The 15,845-nt window shown below is 42.8% G+C and overlaps 1 protein-coding gene across 1 annotated transcript; it reads right to left on the bottom strand.

The window, feature by feature from the left end:
* Positions 1–239: 239 nt before the first annotated feature.
* LOC138249544 (platelet glycoprotein Ib alpha chain-like) lies at positions 240–14,448 on the bottom strand. Its single transcript, XM_069203494.1, has 2 exons — positions 14,427–14,448; positions 240–781 (listed from the first exon to the last, which is right to left on the bottom strand). The coding sequence occupies exons 1-2, from the start codon at positions 14,446–14,448 to the stop codon at positions 240–242; spliced, it is 564 nt and encodes a 187-aa protein (XP_069059595.1).
* Between the last annotated feature and the right edge of the window lie 1,397 nt (positions 14,449–15,845).

Raw genomic sequence — 15,845 nt, 5'->3', positions numbered from 1 at the left:
TTCCTACGCTTTGCGGTGGGCCAGGACCATTTTCAGTTTTGTGTTCTTCCATTTGGCCTCAAGTCCACTCCCCGAATTTTCACCAAGGTGCTGGCCCCTCTGGTGGCTCTTCTACATTCCGAAGGGGTGTTTATACATCCTTATCTGGATGATATTCTAATCCAAGCGCCCTCTCAGGTGATGTTGCGGAGGCATGTGGCCCGGGTTCTGTTGGTCCGACAAAACCACGTTTTTTTTGGTCAACTGGGGGAAGTCAGATTTGGTTCCTTCCCAGGATCTAGTTTTTCTCGGGGCCCGGTTTCTGAATCTTCAAGGCATGGTGACTGTGTCGGAGAAGCAGTTAGTGGGCCTCCAGTCTCTGGTGGGGTCGATCTTGTCGCAGCCAGCTCCCAGAGCCCTTCAGTGGTTGCGCCTGCAGGGTCATTTGGCGTCAGTGATTTTTCTAGTGCCATGGGCACGGTTCCATCTTCTTTGCCTGGTGAACTGGTTCCTTGTTCATTGGTCTCCGGGGTCGAGTTCTCTTCGGGCACGGATTCCGGTGTCGGGGTTTGTACGCAGGGAGTTGGGTTGGTGGCTGGTGCCAGCTCATCTTCGTGTAGGGGTGTCTTTATCTCCTCCTCTCCCGGTGGTGGTGAAGACCGATGCCAGCCTTTCAGGTTGGGGGGCTTGGATGGGGTCGGCTCAGGTCCAGGGGTTTTGGTCGCCTCTGGAAGCCAGACGTTCCTCGAATTGGCGGGAGTTGAAGACGGTGCTTCTAGCTCTGCTTCATTTTCAGGACTCCCTGAAAGGTTTAGCGGTTCTTATTCATACAGACAACTTGGTGACCAAAGCTTACGTGAACAGGCAGGGGGGGGACCAGGTCGTGGGCGCTGTTCCGCATTTCAAGGAAGATTTTTGTTTGGGCACAAAAATGGGTTCTTTCCCTGCGAGTCACCTACATTCAAGGGGTGCTCAATGTTCAGGCGGATCTTCTGAGCAGGGTCATTCCTTCATCTCAGCTTTTCTCCCTCCGATTGTCTCTGTTTCGTCACCTGTTTCACCTGTGGGGTCTTCCGGTGGTGGATGTGTTTGCATCTCCAGAGAATGCGAAACTCAGCAGCTTTTGCTCCCGGTTTCCTTGTCCTCAGGTTTGGGCGGTGGACAGGTTGTCGTGTCTTTGGCCTCAGGGTCTTTTGTACGCATTCCCGCCCTTCCAGTTGCTCCGTGCGTTTCTGGTGAGGGTACGTCTTCTGAAGGCCAGGGTTCTCTTGATCGCGCCCCACTGGCCGAGGGCAAATTGGTTTCCGTTGCTTCGGTTGATGGCTTCGGATCACGTGTGGACTCTTCCTCTCTGTCCGTCACCTCTGGAGTTTCCTTGCCTCCCGATGGGGTCATTGAGGCGGTTGCACTTGACGGCCTGGAAGTTGAACGAAGGGGTTTGACGGGTTTGGGGGTTCTGGTAGCTTTGAGTTCTACTTTACTGGCTTCCCGGCGGCGTTCCACTTTGATGTCTTATGGTCGGCAGTGGAAAGTTTTTTCTTCTTGGTGTTTCCGGCATAGGTTAGATCCTACGTCTGCTTCTCTATTTGAGGTGATGCAGTTTTTACAGGAGGAAGCCCAGTTGGGTTTGTCTGTGGCTTCCCTGAGGGTGCAGTGGGCGGCGATTCAGTCTTTTAGAGATCCATGGCGTAATCTGTCTGATGAGGGTCATTTGATGCCTCGGTTTTTCCAAGGCCTTCTTAACTTGTTTCCTCGTCCGGTGCGGTCCTTTCCTTCATGGGATCTTTCGTTGGTGTTGGATGCTTTGACTATGTCTCCCTTTGAACCTCTGGGTTCCTGTGACTTGCGTCATCTTTCTTTGAAAACTTTTTTCTGGTGGCCATAACTTCGGCTCGCCGTTTGGGGGAATTGGGGGCCTTGGCCTGCTCTTTTCCTTTTTGTAAGGTTTTTCCGGATCAGGTGGTGCTTATCCCGGTTCCTTCGTTTGTTCCCAAAGTGAATACGTCTTTCCATGCTCGCCAGGAGGTTATCCTTCCTTCTTTTTGTCCAGAGCCTTCCTCCGATGAGGAGGTTCGGTTGCATTCCTTAGATGTGTGACGGGCCTTGGTGGAGTATCTACGGGTGGTTGCTCCTTTCCGGAAAGGTGATTCGCTGTTTGTGAATTTCGGTCCGGATCCAACAGGGGAAAAGCCGTCCATGGCTTACTTGAGTCGTGGGTTTGCTCTCTGATTTTGATGGCTTATTCTTTGAAAGGGGTGGTTCCGCCCCAAGGGATTCAGGGCCATTCTACCAGGGGTATGTCTGCTACAGTAGCGGAGCTTCATGGCGCTTCTGTGGTGCAAATTTGCAGGGCTGCTACTTGGGCCTCACCTTCGACCTTTGTTCGTCATTACAGACTGGCGGACTTGGGCAGTTTGGAGTCGGTATTGGATCACTGTGTTTTGTCCTCTATGATGTAATAGGAGGGTGGTTATTCGGTGTCCTTTGTTGGTTGTGATTAAACTTGTTGCAACTCAGTGTCCGTCTCCTGTTTTTTCTTGCTATGTCTCATTGATTATAAGGAAGGCTAGGGAGGGATGGGAGGTAATACGTCCATTACTTACGTTAATGGCATTACTCCTAGTCCTACTCCCTCGCCTGTCTTTCCGTTCCCTCCCGCCCTCCCGGTACAAACCGTCTGAGTTGCTGCTTGTGCTTGTTTATGTACAGGAGGTGTTGGGGATGGGGGGGGTTTAAGGGGAAGGGAGGGGTCTAGGGGGCGGCAGGGAGCCTCATTGGATAATGAGGAAGGCGAGGGAGTAGGACTAGGAGTAATGCCATTAACGTAAGTAATGGATGCATTTCCACAGGCCATATTTAGAAAGTGGCACAATGCAAGCAATGCACCACTTTGTAACTCCTTGCGCCACATTATACCTGCGTCAGATATAATGTATGCAAGGGGGGCTTTCCCACCCAGGGAAGCCACAAAAACGGGCGCATTGAAATCTACAAGATTTCACTGCAACATTTTTTCCATCACTTTTAACGCCTGCATTAGAGTGACGGGCCCATAGTAATCTATGGGCCTCCAAAGTGCTTTGCTGCACTAGCGCAAAGCACCACAATAGCATCATAAATTATGACACTATTGTGGAAACGAGTGCCATGGTGCGCTGTATTGTAATTGTGGCACAACCATGGTGTTGTTAGATGGGGCAGGGGCGGCACAAGAAAAGTGGTGCATTGGGACAAATGTGCCACTTTCTTGTAAATCTGGCCCTAAGTTCTTTAAAGAAGCTGCTGTGAGGGGCAGCAGTAAAGGAGATTGCAAAAATGTTAGCCTTTGGTCTTACCATAAAATCTACTGAATTGCTCCAGTTACAGTTTAATCAACTATCTATAATATATGCCCTCGTCATGCACTGCTTATGAGCTCACATATTACACATCATTCATGACATGTTAAGAAACATTATTTTTAACGTTTATACTTATAGTTAGGTGACTAAACTACAGCTGGTGTTTTTCAGTGTTTTGTTCTGCTTGTTTTAACATTAGTTTGTCTCATTTCAACACCTCACTAGAATGACATGAGGCATATTTTCTGTTTGTACTAGGGGCCAGTGCTCCATTACTCTGCTACTGGTGCTTACTTCGAAGTCTTAAATCTTAGCAAGCAAAAATATGCAAAAATTGTTGATAATCAGGTGTTGTGACAATGGAGTGGGGAACGACTTTAAAAAACAATTATTTTTTTCTCTTCAGTATGTTATAATTCGAGCAGTGGGCAAGAATGAGCAATTAAAAAAGAAGCCCATTATTTCTGAGTTAATAGAGGGGAAGACATACAAAGAAAAAGTTACTACGCCGTTCTTCTACCTGAAACAAGTGCTAACTAACACTAATGATTTATATCCAAAAAACATTTATAAAATAACATGCTTATTATGCTTCAGCTGGACTTCACTGTTCTATATTGCTAGCGTTCGCTCCTCTGACTCAGTCCGGTTGCTTAAGTATTAATGTCACCTTATCATCAAGCTTTCAGCATTACAAACAGGGTGCGAAAGGTTGCTAATGACTGTCAAACAACTCGAGACAAAAAGGCAATACATAATCCGAGCTGCTGCAATACTCGCCCCACAAATGTAATGCTTTAGTTTATAGCTATCAGTCAAGTTACAGCAAATGTGTTTATCGGACATCAGTTTTTCAGTAAGAAAAAAGTACATCTATTTGTATTATTTATTTGAGATACCACGTTTGTACTATTCCATCATACATAATTTGCTCTACATCAAATAAATTGTCATATTAAAGTAAGATTATCTAAAACTATATATGACGAAGTTCTTTTTGAAAAATGCGGCTGTTTTGATTCTTTGTGAAAAAAAAATTATATTTCTAAAGGAGACAGCAAATGGTTCTGTAGGAGGCTGGCCTGGTTTGTACTGGGTACCTAAGGTACTTAAACCTTATACCAGGTCCAGTTATCCATTATTAGTGAAATGTAGTCAGTGTCTAGAAGACAGGCTGTCTGTAGGTAGCTGTAGGCAGAGCAGTCAAGGCTGAACTAGGAGATATGCAAAGCTCTTGCAATACCACTGTAGTCACACAGTACTTACACACATGAAAGACAATACTCAGTGTTACCAAAAATAAAGGTACTTTATTTTAGTGACACAAGGCCAAATATATCTTAGAGGCTATACTCCCTTAGGAGGTAAGTATTATACATAAAATGTACACTAGTAACCAAAATCAGGTAGGTAAACAGTCATACTATAGTGCAAATAGTGCAAAACACCTTAGGTTACAATGGGCCTAGGGGGAACACAAACTATGTACTAAAATAGTGGAATGTGAATGTTGTTTTCCCAGCTATGCAACAGTAGTGTGTAGAGGGGCACTGGGAGTGTACAACAACACCAAAGGTAAGTAAAGTACCCCACCCCAGAGACCAGGAAAGCAGGAGTAAAGTACAGCAAGTTTCCTAAGAACACACTAGAAGTCGTGATAAAGAATAATGCAAAAACCAAGCAAGACTGAAAGATACCAACAATGGATTCCTGAACCTGAAGACCTGCGGAGAGAGGAGACCAAGTCCAAGAGCTGCTGAAGAGTCCAGGGAGAACATGAGCCCCTGCTAACCCGGATAAAGTTGCAAAAGTGAAACCTCAGGTTGGAAGAAAAAGTCAGAGATGCACCAAAGAAGACAGCTGTGGGTTCCTGCTTGGTGCAAGAGATGTCCCACATCGAGTAGATGAATGCAGGCTGGTTTTTGTCATTGGATTCCACCAACAAGCCTTGGCTCACGCAAGGGACATTTAGGAGGGAAAAGATGCTGCCTGGGCCCAGGAGGGATCTCGGGGTCTCAACTCGGATTAAAGAGAAAGAGGGGCCTTTCAGCATGTCAGAGAGCCCTCGGAAGATCAGGCAGCACCCACAGGAGTCCCAGAACACGGGGACAAAGGAGTTACAAATAGTGGTCATTGCAGCACTACACAAAGGGATCCCACAATGCCGGTAACAACTCAGGGAGCATCGCATCGCAGGATAGAGTGCTGGGGACCTGGGTTTGGCTGTGCATGAAGAATTCCTTGGAAAAGCACACAGAAGCCTTAGGAGCTGCAAAACATGTGGTGCACAGGGGTACTGTCTGGCACGGGGCAGCAGGCTCTTATCTCCACCAAGTTTGGACAGTTGGACCTTTGGACAGTCAGGGGCCCTTTGGTCCACCACCTGTGTACCAGGATCCACGCTCGTTGTCATGAGAGGGGACCCACAGTACCCTTCAGCTTTTCGGGTGCAGGAGGAAGGCAGGCAGTCCTCCGAGCATGCATGACCTGGAAACTGTTGCAGTTGGTGGCAGGAGCTGGAGTTACAGAGTTGCAGTAGCTGTCTTGGATACTTTGTTGCAAGTTGTAGAGTTCCTGGAGCAGTTCTGCGGTTGATCCGATGGTAGAAGGTGAAGCAAAGGATGCAGAGGAGTCCTGCTGGAGTCTTCCAATCCGAATCTGCGGAAACACACAGAGGAGAGGCCCTAAATCGCCCTGAGAGGGGGATTGGTCACCTAACCAGGTAAGCCCCTATCAGGAGGGGTCTCTGACATCCCCTGCTGGAACTGGCCACTCAGATGCTCTCAGAGTTCCTTACCATCCTCAAAACAAGAGGGCAGAACCCAGGGACACTCTGGAGGAGCTCTGGGCACCACCCATGGGGTGGTGATGGACAGGGGAGTGGTCACTCCCCTTTCCTTTGTCCAGTTTTGTGCCAGAGCAGGGACTGGGGATCCCTGAACCAGTGTAGACTGGATTATACAAGGACAGCACCATCTGTGCCCTAAAAGCATTTCCAGAGGCTCTGGGAGGATACCCCTCCAATGCCTGTAACACCTATTTCCAAAGGGAGAGGCTGCTCAAGCCCCAGGAGAGCAGAAGCCTGTCTTTGAGTTGACAGCAGCTGGGGCTGCATTGGAAACCTCAGAATGCTGGTATGGCAGTACTGGGGGCCATGGGGGATCCCCCAGGGTGCATGGGATTGTGCAACCAATACCGGAATCAGTATTGGGGTACAATTCCCAGTTGTTAGACACCTCACATGGCAACATCACAAAGCAAAATAAAATGATGGAGAGAGTGTTGAAACCTTTCAAACACTCATCTCCAATCACAGATCTGGGTTCAATCCATCATTATTTGAGTCACCACATCACCCCTGTTAGGACCCAACCATATGTAAATCAGTCTTGACCCTGTTCCCCATGGGAACAGTCCAGCCCAAACTGCTAGGCCAGGTTCTCCAAGGACAGGAAACAAGCATCCTGGCACCAGTTTCAGAGTATCACCCTTCATCAGCCAAGCTAGCTTGAATCCACTGTTGCAGGGGTGCCCTCACACACAGGTACTATGCACCTAGCCTTCAGGGTCTGAAGGTTAGATATATATTTGACTTAGAAGTGACCAGGTGCAGTGAAAATGGCTCTGAAATAGTGCTTACAATATTTCACTCAGGCTGCAATGGCAGTCCTGAGGAATTGTTTGTATGAGCTCCTTATGGGTGGCAAAAGAAATGCTGAAGCCCATAAGGATCTCCTGGAACCCCAATGCCCTGGGTACCTAGGTACCATATACTAGGGACGTATAAGGGGGGTCCAGTATGCCAATTTGGAGTGAAATATGGAGTCATTAGACTATAGTGACACAACAAAAAGCAGAGAGAGCATGAGCACTGGGGTACTGATTAGCAGGACTCCAGTGACAATTTAGAAAATAGTGCAAGTACACTGGCAAGCAAGCCACAAACCATAATCACTGGGGTTCTGACTAGCAGGATCCCAGTGACACAGTCAAAACACACTGACAATCAGGCAGAATTTGGGGGTAACATGCCGTGAAAGATGGTACTTTCCTACACGTTCCTGATAACTTCCCAAAATTATAACTTGAGATGAGAATGTGTAAATGACACATCTCACTAATTTAAGAACTGTGCTGTGTACGTGCATGTGTAGAAATGTGCCTACTAACTTATAATACATTGGAGTCTTCAACCGATGTATAAAAACTGGTCTCTACTTTCCTTATCACAGGCGATTATTGAGTTGCCTGTAATAATGCAGTGACGTAGCTGCACCAACTGTAATAAGCAATTACATGTGAACTCTAACATTATTTGCCTCCAGCTAGGGCCAGCAGCAAAGGTGAAAAACAAAGGAAAACTGTCTTTTCATTTGATCTTTTTCCCTAAATCAAATCATTAGTAGCATAAAGAGTGTATTTATGGCAACAAATTTATCTTTTGCACACTGCAGGTCATTACAGTAAAAATAAAACTCTGTCTTCCCTTTGCTACACATTCCAAGTATCAGCACCTTTTTAATCTATCATTCCAATGTCTTTTCTGGAACAATTGCCAACTGCTTTTTTTTGAATCTCAAAGTTCCCCTTTACTCTTCATGTCAGCAACAATGCTACCTCTTTCATTTGGAAGAACAAGACATCATGGATTTGAGTGGTTTGTTGAAAGATGATGGTATCACTGTGCATTATGATCAATCAAATACACCCTTCCTTACTTTGTGAGGCCATTGCAAGTCACTTTGGAGTCCACGGCCTCCAACCTCGTACCTCTCTAAGGTCACAGATCATTTTGGTGGCTCGCAATACAAGTACAATACGGTGTGAATACATTATTATACCATATATACAGACAACTATATGACAAGCCTGCTACAGTGACAGTAAATTTCTAATTCATATGAGGATGGGCTTCCATAGTACACTATCAAGGCACTTTTTTGCATATCTGCCAATTCAGGAGTGGTGCGAGTACCTCAAGGAGAGCAAAGCTCAGTTTGTTTATGAAATACCTCACACAAAAAATGAGTTTCTGGCATACTAAAAATCCTAAATAGTAAAGGCATATTTGAACACTCTAATGAAACTCATTTCGTTGTTGTTTTAAACCCCATATCAAATATAACACAGTATTTATGTTCTCTTAATGCTAAGCATAAACCAAACGTGATTCACACACATTGTGCTTCTAGACGATCAAGGAAAAAGGCGAATCATTTGGATTTCAATTTCTTAATGTTTGTCAGCAGAGCATTTCATTTGTGCTAAATTCATGGAGAGCTAGCGTCCACCATTTTTCATGCTGTGCATAATTATGCTGCGGGCTTCTAATATTTGCTAAATTGCATTGCTTTTTAAAGTAAATTGCTGTAAATATTAGAGATTTAATAAGAGATAATAACGCCTCACATGTAGTACACCATCCCTTTATGTTAAGGTTATCATTTTTTAATTTTTCGTTTAATGTTGCAGTTTGGACGATTAGCACATGGACCGTGTTGATATTTACCCACTAAAGGTTAGGTTTTAAACTCCTCTAAGATGGCGCCTCGGTTCAATATATTCATTATGGTACTTCCCAACGAGGGTGGCACAGACAACGTTAATACCGTTACGAATTGCCCCTATGCCGAACATTGCACTATTTTACATTAATATTCTTTTCACCTTCCCAGCTCACCCATGAGTCCCTAGGGACAGAGATATCTCCAGTCAGCAATTTATTAGGGGAAGGCACCTTCAACTTGCAGCCATTCTGGTGACTAGGTCTGAACACACAGTGGGGTTCCAGGGGTGCCATAGCCCCCGGCGAAATTCAGGTGGGTAGTACAAGTCAGGGCAAGTGGGGTTTGCCATTGGGTACTTTGGATTCGGGGGGGGGGCATTGTTATGGTGACAGTTTAGATCACTGTCACGTAGGTCTATCCCCTTCCTAGAACAGGTGGTCCTGGAGGTAGGAGCTGTTGATAGCACGTCCAGTCCTTATACATTACTCATACTTGGACACGCTGGAGGTCGGTGAACCTTTTGACCGGGTTGGGTTCCCCTCTTCCAAAGAATTGTCGGATCCCTCAAATCAATAATCAATAATCATTTATAACCAATAACCAATGCTCGATTAATAATCAATCAACAAATTATTCAAACTGAAAATCAGTAATTAGACACACCATGAACTTTCAGTCATGAATAACCACACCTGTTTATTAAAGGTTAATGAGTTTATTTCCCTATATTAACAAAGCTAATACAATATAAGTAAGTCTCAAAATCAAATGATATACATATACGAACATTACTAGCTGTCCATAACGACGGAAGAAACGCAATCTACGCAAAATCTGGATTATAATGCACTCTGTTATAGCAATGCAAATCACCAATAAAAGTAACTGAATTTGACTAATTGCATACATTGGTCAGCATAACAAGATTTCAATTCAACATGGTGCATCAAATGAATACCTCAACTACCCTCTGATTAGCATTTGCATGTGGGGCTTCATGCAAAAGAATTTAATCAACATAAATTTAGAAAACTTCTAGCTTAGGCTCTGTCAAAATAAGCAGTTGGTACCTAAGAAGGAAAATACAATGAATAATACATTTATCCTTTCATAATTACCAAATACAATCAGCATTCAAGGTAAGTCTTCGTCCTTCAGGTACCGGTTTGATCAGCATGGGGCAGATTTCAAAGGGGCAAAGATTAAGTCAAGTTTTCCTTGCAGCAGCAAGGAGAATGGGGCAAAAGTTATCGTATGGGCAAGACGGGGTAAAGTTAAAGTTAATGTCTCTAGAGTGAGAATTCTTTAAAGTCTCTCTCTCTCTCTCTCTGGGATAGAGAAAAAGCATCAAAGTGTCATTTAAAATGGCGTCTTGAATCTGGCTTCAAAATGGCATCAAAGAAAATGGCTGGCTTCTCTTTGTCCGGTGAGTTTAAGTAAGAAAACGTTCCAAATCCTTCAGGGTCTTCCATTGGAGGGTCCATGGGGTGGTTTCTCTTTGACCAATGAATAGTGTCTTTCTCTTAGTACTCATTTATGCATAAGGTGTCCTTGGAGTTTTGGAACACAAGTAGCAACAAAGTTTACCAATTAATTCTGTATCAGTGTCTTTATTGTCTGCACCTGAAGAAACTGACCTTGCTTCAAAGGGGATGAAAAGTGCCTAGCACGAAACCTTGAGATAAGTGTATTAGTCATTCTACTGGAAAAATACAGCTTTAAAGATATAAGACATGTCTTTGTTAATACAAGTGAAAACTACGCAGTTAAAATTGAGACCGGGCGACTAGGCCAAAGCCTCTGCTAAATTTAAGCTAAGCATATAACAGTTTTAACAAGAAAATCATAAAATACATCTGCAATTATGACGGATTACTACATTGTCGATTCTTCATGATTAATCAAGCTCGTTTATACCAATGGCGAACTACTTCGTGGGCACATTTTCTACACACATTATTTTTCTTTACTAAAATCACATTGCCTTATACGATTTTGTTACATGATATATGAATGTTTGTTAGCCTTTCTTTTTCTGCTTAATCAATCCCTCCTCTGATGACTAATTATGTCATCACATTAAATCTCCCACAACAAATTTTATTTCATTAAAATTCTGTTTTAGTAATTTGCCATTTCAGTCAATTCCCTTTTTCTCTTCACTCCCTTTGATTTTTCCCTGTAGATTTCTACCATTCTCTTTTGTTCTTTCTTTTCTATTCTTCTCTTGTTTCTTGATTTTAATATTTTAATAGCTTTCCATATTCTCCAAATACCTATTAAGCAAATAAATATTATTAATATTCCTTTTACTATTTTCAGTAATAATCCGTTCCAAATGTTGCTGAGCCAATTTCCCACGGAAGCAAATCCTTTTCCAACCTTTTCCCATACTCCTGGTTCTTTCAATTCTTTCAAATCTGCACTATCGTTAGTTAAATTTGTAAGCATATTTCTAATTTGCCCACTGTTGTCTGGTATACATGAACAAGAGTGACGTGCACTAAGCATTTTGCAAACGCCGCCATTCTTTGCTAAAAGAATGTCTAAAGCAAGCCGATTTTGAAGAGTCATAGCTCTTTCTGCAGCAAGTTCAGTATCCATCAGGATCATTGCTCCTGAGAATTTTGTCAGCATGTTATCCACAATAGTAGACAACTTTCGTATTTTGATTGAATTCAATATAACTCCTATCGAAGGAATCATTGCTCCAAATATATCTCCTACCACACCAGAAGCTGTCTCCCTTTTCTGAATACGATGTAATTCAGACAGCTTTGGAAAGTTCTTTAAGTCGTCTAGTTGATAATTCTTTGGAAATACTATTCCCAAATAACATCTCCCATACCATCCCTTTGGAAGACGATAATAGGCATTGAGTCCACAAATATAATATACTCCTGGAGTAGCTGGATCTAGGCCATTTAACATGAACGTCCATTTACTCTGGAATAAAAATACATGTTTACATTCACTCGTTCCTACAAAGATTGTGTCATAGTATGATTTAGGTCTATATATACAAAGTTTCCCGATGTGTATTGCATCTAAAACTAGTTTCCCTTGTGTCTTTATTGCGGCAAAAGCATAGCTATCTACAGATGTCCTTTTGTGTAATTCTTTTTCTAATTTTTCCTTTACCATTTTCCTTCTATCTTCAGTGTGATCTAAAAAGCTTTTCTCTACTGGTGAAAGCAAGCATGTAAGGTTTTCTTTATGATTGTGAACTGTGGAAAAAGGTGATAATGGTTCAAAGAAACCCCTAACTAATTTTATATAATAATCTCTTGCTACTTTACTCAAGTACTCAATTATGGGGACCTATGAAAATATGACATCATGATTGGAATAGAAGTATTGAATATACTCCTGGCCATAAAATCTGGTTAGTAGCAAGCTACATGTTATTCCATACGTAAGAGGCATGCTATGATATGTCCCCCCTTCTATTACTGAGGTAGGTATTTGTGTACATACATAACAGTCTTTCGCGTCCATTGTCTCAACATACTCATTCAGCAAGCGATAGAAAACGTTAGAAGAAAGTTCTTTCTTGTCATGTAAATATTTTTCGTCTTGTTCGAGTTTCTTCAAAGGAGCTAATTCAGTAGTAGTTTTAAGAGTAGAAGCATCATTCGCATCTCTTTCATTCCCTCCATGCATTCCAAGAATTATTGCCATAATTATTAGTACGCATGCAATTATTAGACCTATACACATGTATTTACAATACTTCATTTTATGTCCTTGTGTAGTACTGCCTGGCATGATCTATATAGAATCAGAAAGCTGAAGACACGTTATAAAATCAAATTCGCATATATATATATATATATATATATATATAAAGATGAACGAGGTCAAAGTTCATACGGTTTTCTTTAGCAGCTTAGTCTCTTATCGGTTTAGCAGCTTTGTCTCAAAATCGGTTTCAAAAGTCAATCAGGTTATCAATGTCTTATTCGGTAATGTTCATGAAATTTCACTTTTCAAGTACCAAAGTGTCGTTCTGCTTCTTCGTTTTCAAGACTAAGAGATAGAAATTTGTCTGACCAATCGTTAGTGGCTGTGTATGCCCATTCTGGACCAGAATATTTTCTGCTCGGTATTCTTTTCCTTTTCAATTTTGCATCTCCTTTCGATTCCCTTTCGCTTATGTCTTGTTCTTTGGCTGTGTCTTTTTCTTAATTCGATGTGGTTATGATAGACACTTCCTTTCTCTTCTCATTCAATTTTGGCCATTTGTTTTCATTCAATGTTTCTTTAGTCTTTGATATGCTTTGTCTCCGTTTCACGGTGTTTTCACCTGATGGACCTGCAACCGGTTCTGGAAGAATTGGAACAATTTCACTTAGCTCTGTCTTGTCTCCTTCACCTGGGAGGTCAGTCAGGTCTTCTCCTTCTTTTCCTGTATCGTCTGCTTCTGGGAAAGCCCTCCTCTTATTAGGCTCTCCTGCTTCTTTACTTGAGATAGGATCTTTGTCACCTCCTGAGGCTTCTTCCCTGTTGTCCTCAAAAGGATCGACTTAGTCTTCCTCAGAGAATATTTCTTCTGTTTCAATTTCTTCTTGTTCGCTTTCAGGCTCTCTTCGTTCTGTCTCAGTGCCTGGTACTTTCCTGTCAGCTGTTGATGATTTCAGTGCTTCAATTTCCTCTTCTGTGGGACACGTCACCCTTTTCGTGTGACTGGCGTGAATCCAGTTGGGAACTCCCGCACACTTCACAGCAGTGGTAGTTGTCAGAATCACTTGAAAGGGTACTTTCCAATGGAGTTCCAAGCACGACTTCCTCACGTGCTTCTTTATCCCCACCCAGTCACCTGCTTTCAGGGCGTGTCCTGGACCTTGGATCGGTGGCAAGGTGGTTGCCTCCACCTGGTGAGAGAAAGAGCGGACCACATCATCCAGACCTTTGCAGTAGTCCAATACCATATCATCTGTAATATTTACAAGAGCATTTGCTAGAACTGCTGGAAGTCTCATGGCTCTGCCCATGAGAATTTCGTGCGGTGATAGTCCAGTTTTTCTATCAGGTGTGTTTCTCATTGACATTAACACCAAGGGCAACGCGTCAGGCCATTTGAAATTTGTGGATGCGCATATTTTCGCCATTCTTGATTTCAGCGTGCCATTCATTTGCTCCACTAGTCCTGATGCTTCAGGGTGATAGCTACAATGCAATTTTTGCTCAATGTTCAATGCTGCACATAGTAATTTGATTACTTCGTTATTGAAGTGACTTCCCCTATCTGATTCTAAAGAGATCGGGAATCCGAAAACGTGGTATTAGTTCTCTCAAGAGTAGTTTTGCAACTGTGAGACTGTCATTTCAGCGTGTAGGGTATGCTTCAATCCAGTGACTAAAAATACACACAATCACCAACGCATATTTCAAGCCTGCATGCATAGGCATCTGAATGAAATCCATTTGCATCCTGCTGAATGGCCCACCTGTTCTTCCAATGTGGCTCAAATTTACTACGGTTCCCTTTCCTGCGTTCATTTGTTGGCAAATGACGCAACGATGGCAAACTGCTTCAGCAACTTGGCGAAATTTGGGATTAAACCAATCAATTTTGAATAATCTAATCATGGCATACCTTCCAAGGTGGGCTTGTCCATGATATAGCCTGGCTAATTGCATCAAAACACTGTCTGGCAAAACCAATCTCCCTTCACTTGAAACCCACAAATCGTCTGGTTTCTTTACGCATTGTAATTTACTCCTTGAGAGCTTTTCATCCTTACTAACATTATTTTGTAGGAATTTTAATTCTTCTATTGTGTCTACAACTTTTAGAGCAAAGGCTTCACTTGGTTTAAGTTCTGGTTCATTTATCAAATTCCATTAGTCTCTGAGCAATATACAGTTCAATGCGCAAAACCTTGCGACTTGATCCGCATATCCATTTCCCAAAGAAACAAAGTCTTGTGATTTTCAGTGTGCACTGCATTTTACCATTGCTACTTCTCCTGGTAACTGGATAGCATGTAACAATTCTCTTATTCTTTCACCATTTTTCACTGGTGATCCTGGAGAGGTCATGAAGCCTCTTTGTGACCACAATTGTCCAAAATCATGCACTATTCCAAATCCGTACTGACTGTCAGTGTAAATGTTGACTTTCATTAATGCGGAAAGTTGGCAAGCTCTAGTAAGGGCTACTAGTTCCGCTACCTGTGCAGAGTAAACTCCCTGAAGCCAAGATGCTTCTAGAACACCAGTTATTGTGCATACAGCATATCCTGCTTTCAATATTCCTAGTGCATCTCTTAAACATGAACCATCAACAAAAATAATTTGATCATTTTCTTCCAATCGAGTATCTTTGATATCAGGTCTTGGTTTAGTACAAAATTCAGTCACTTGAAGACAATCGTGTTCGATGTCTTCGGCGTTTTCAATTTCAACATTTTCACTGGGAAACAAAGTTGCTGGATTCAACGTAGTGCACCTTTTCAGCTGCACATTAGGTGATCCCAAAATTATTGTCTCGTACCTTGTAAGCCTAGCACCAGTCATGTGCTGTGTTCGGGAACATGTCAAAAGTATTTAGACTGAGTGAGGGACCATAACTGTTAAGGGATGTCCCATTACTATTCCCTCACTCTGATTTAAGCTTATACCAACTGCTGCTACAGCACGAAAGCATCCTGGTAAGGCTGCTGTGACTGGATCCAAAGTAGCTGAAAAATATGCTACTGGTCTGTTTACGCCACCATGGGTTTGAGTCAAGACAGACAAGGAACATGCATCACGTTCATGACAAAACAACATGAAAGGTTTTGTGTAATCAGGCATACCTAAAGCTGGAGCTCTGCACATGCATTCCTTTAATTCAATAGAGGCATCCATTTCATCTCTTTTCAACATTATTTCATCATGCGCATCCTTCTGGGTCAGTTTCAGTAAAGGTTTGGCTAGAGTCGAGATATTGGGAATCCATTGGCGACAGTAGCCCACCATTCCCAAAAACTTGCTCACCTCTTTTCTTGTTTTGGGTGGACTCATTTGAAGT

This window comes from Pleurodeles waltl, chromosome 8, assembly GCF_031143425.1.
Source record: "Pleurodeles waltl isolate 20211129_DDA chromosome 8, aPleWal1.hap1.20221129, whole genome shotgun sequence".
NCBI classification, from domain to species: domain Eukaryota; kingdom Metazoa; phylum Chordata; class Amphibia; order Caudata; family Salamandridae; genus Pleurodeles; species Pleurodeles waltl.
The sequence above is the reverse complement of the archived record's forward strand: the minus strand, read 5'-3'. Positions and strand labels throughout refer to the sequence as shown.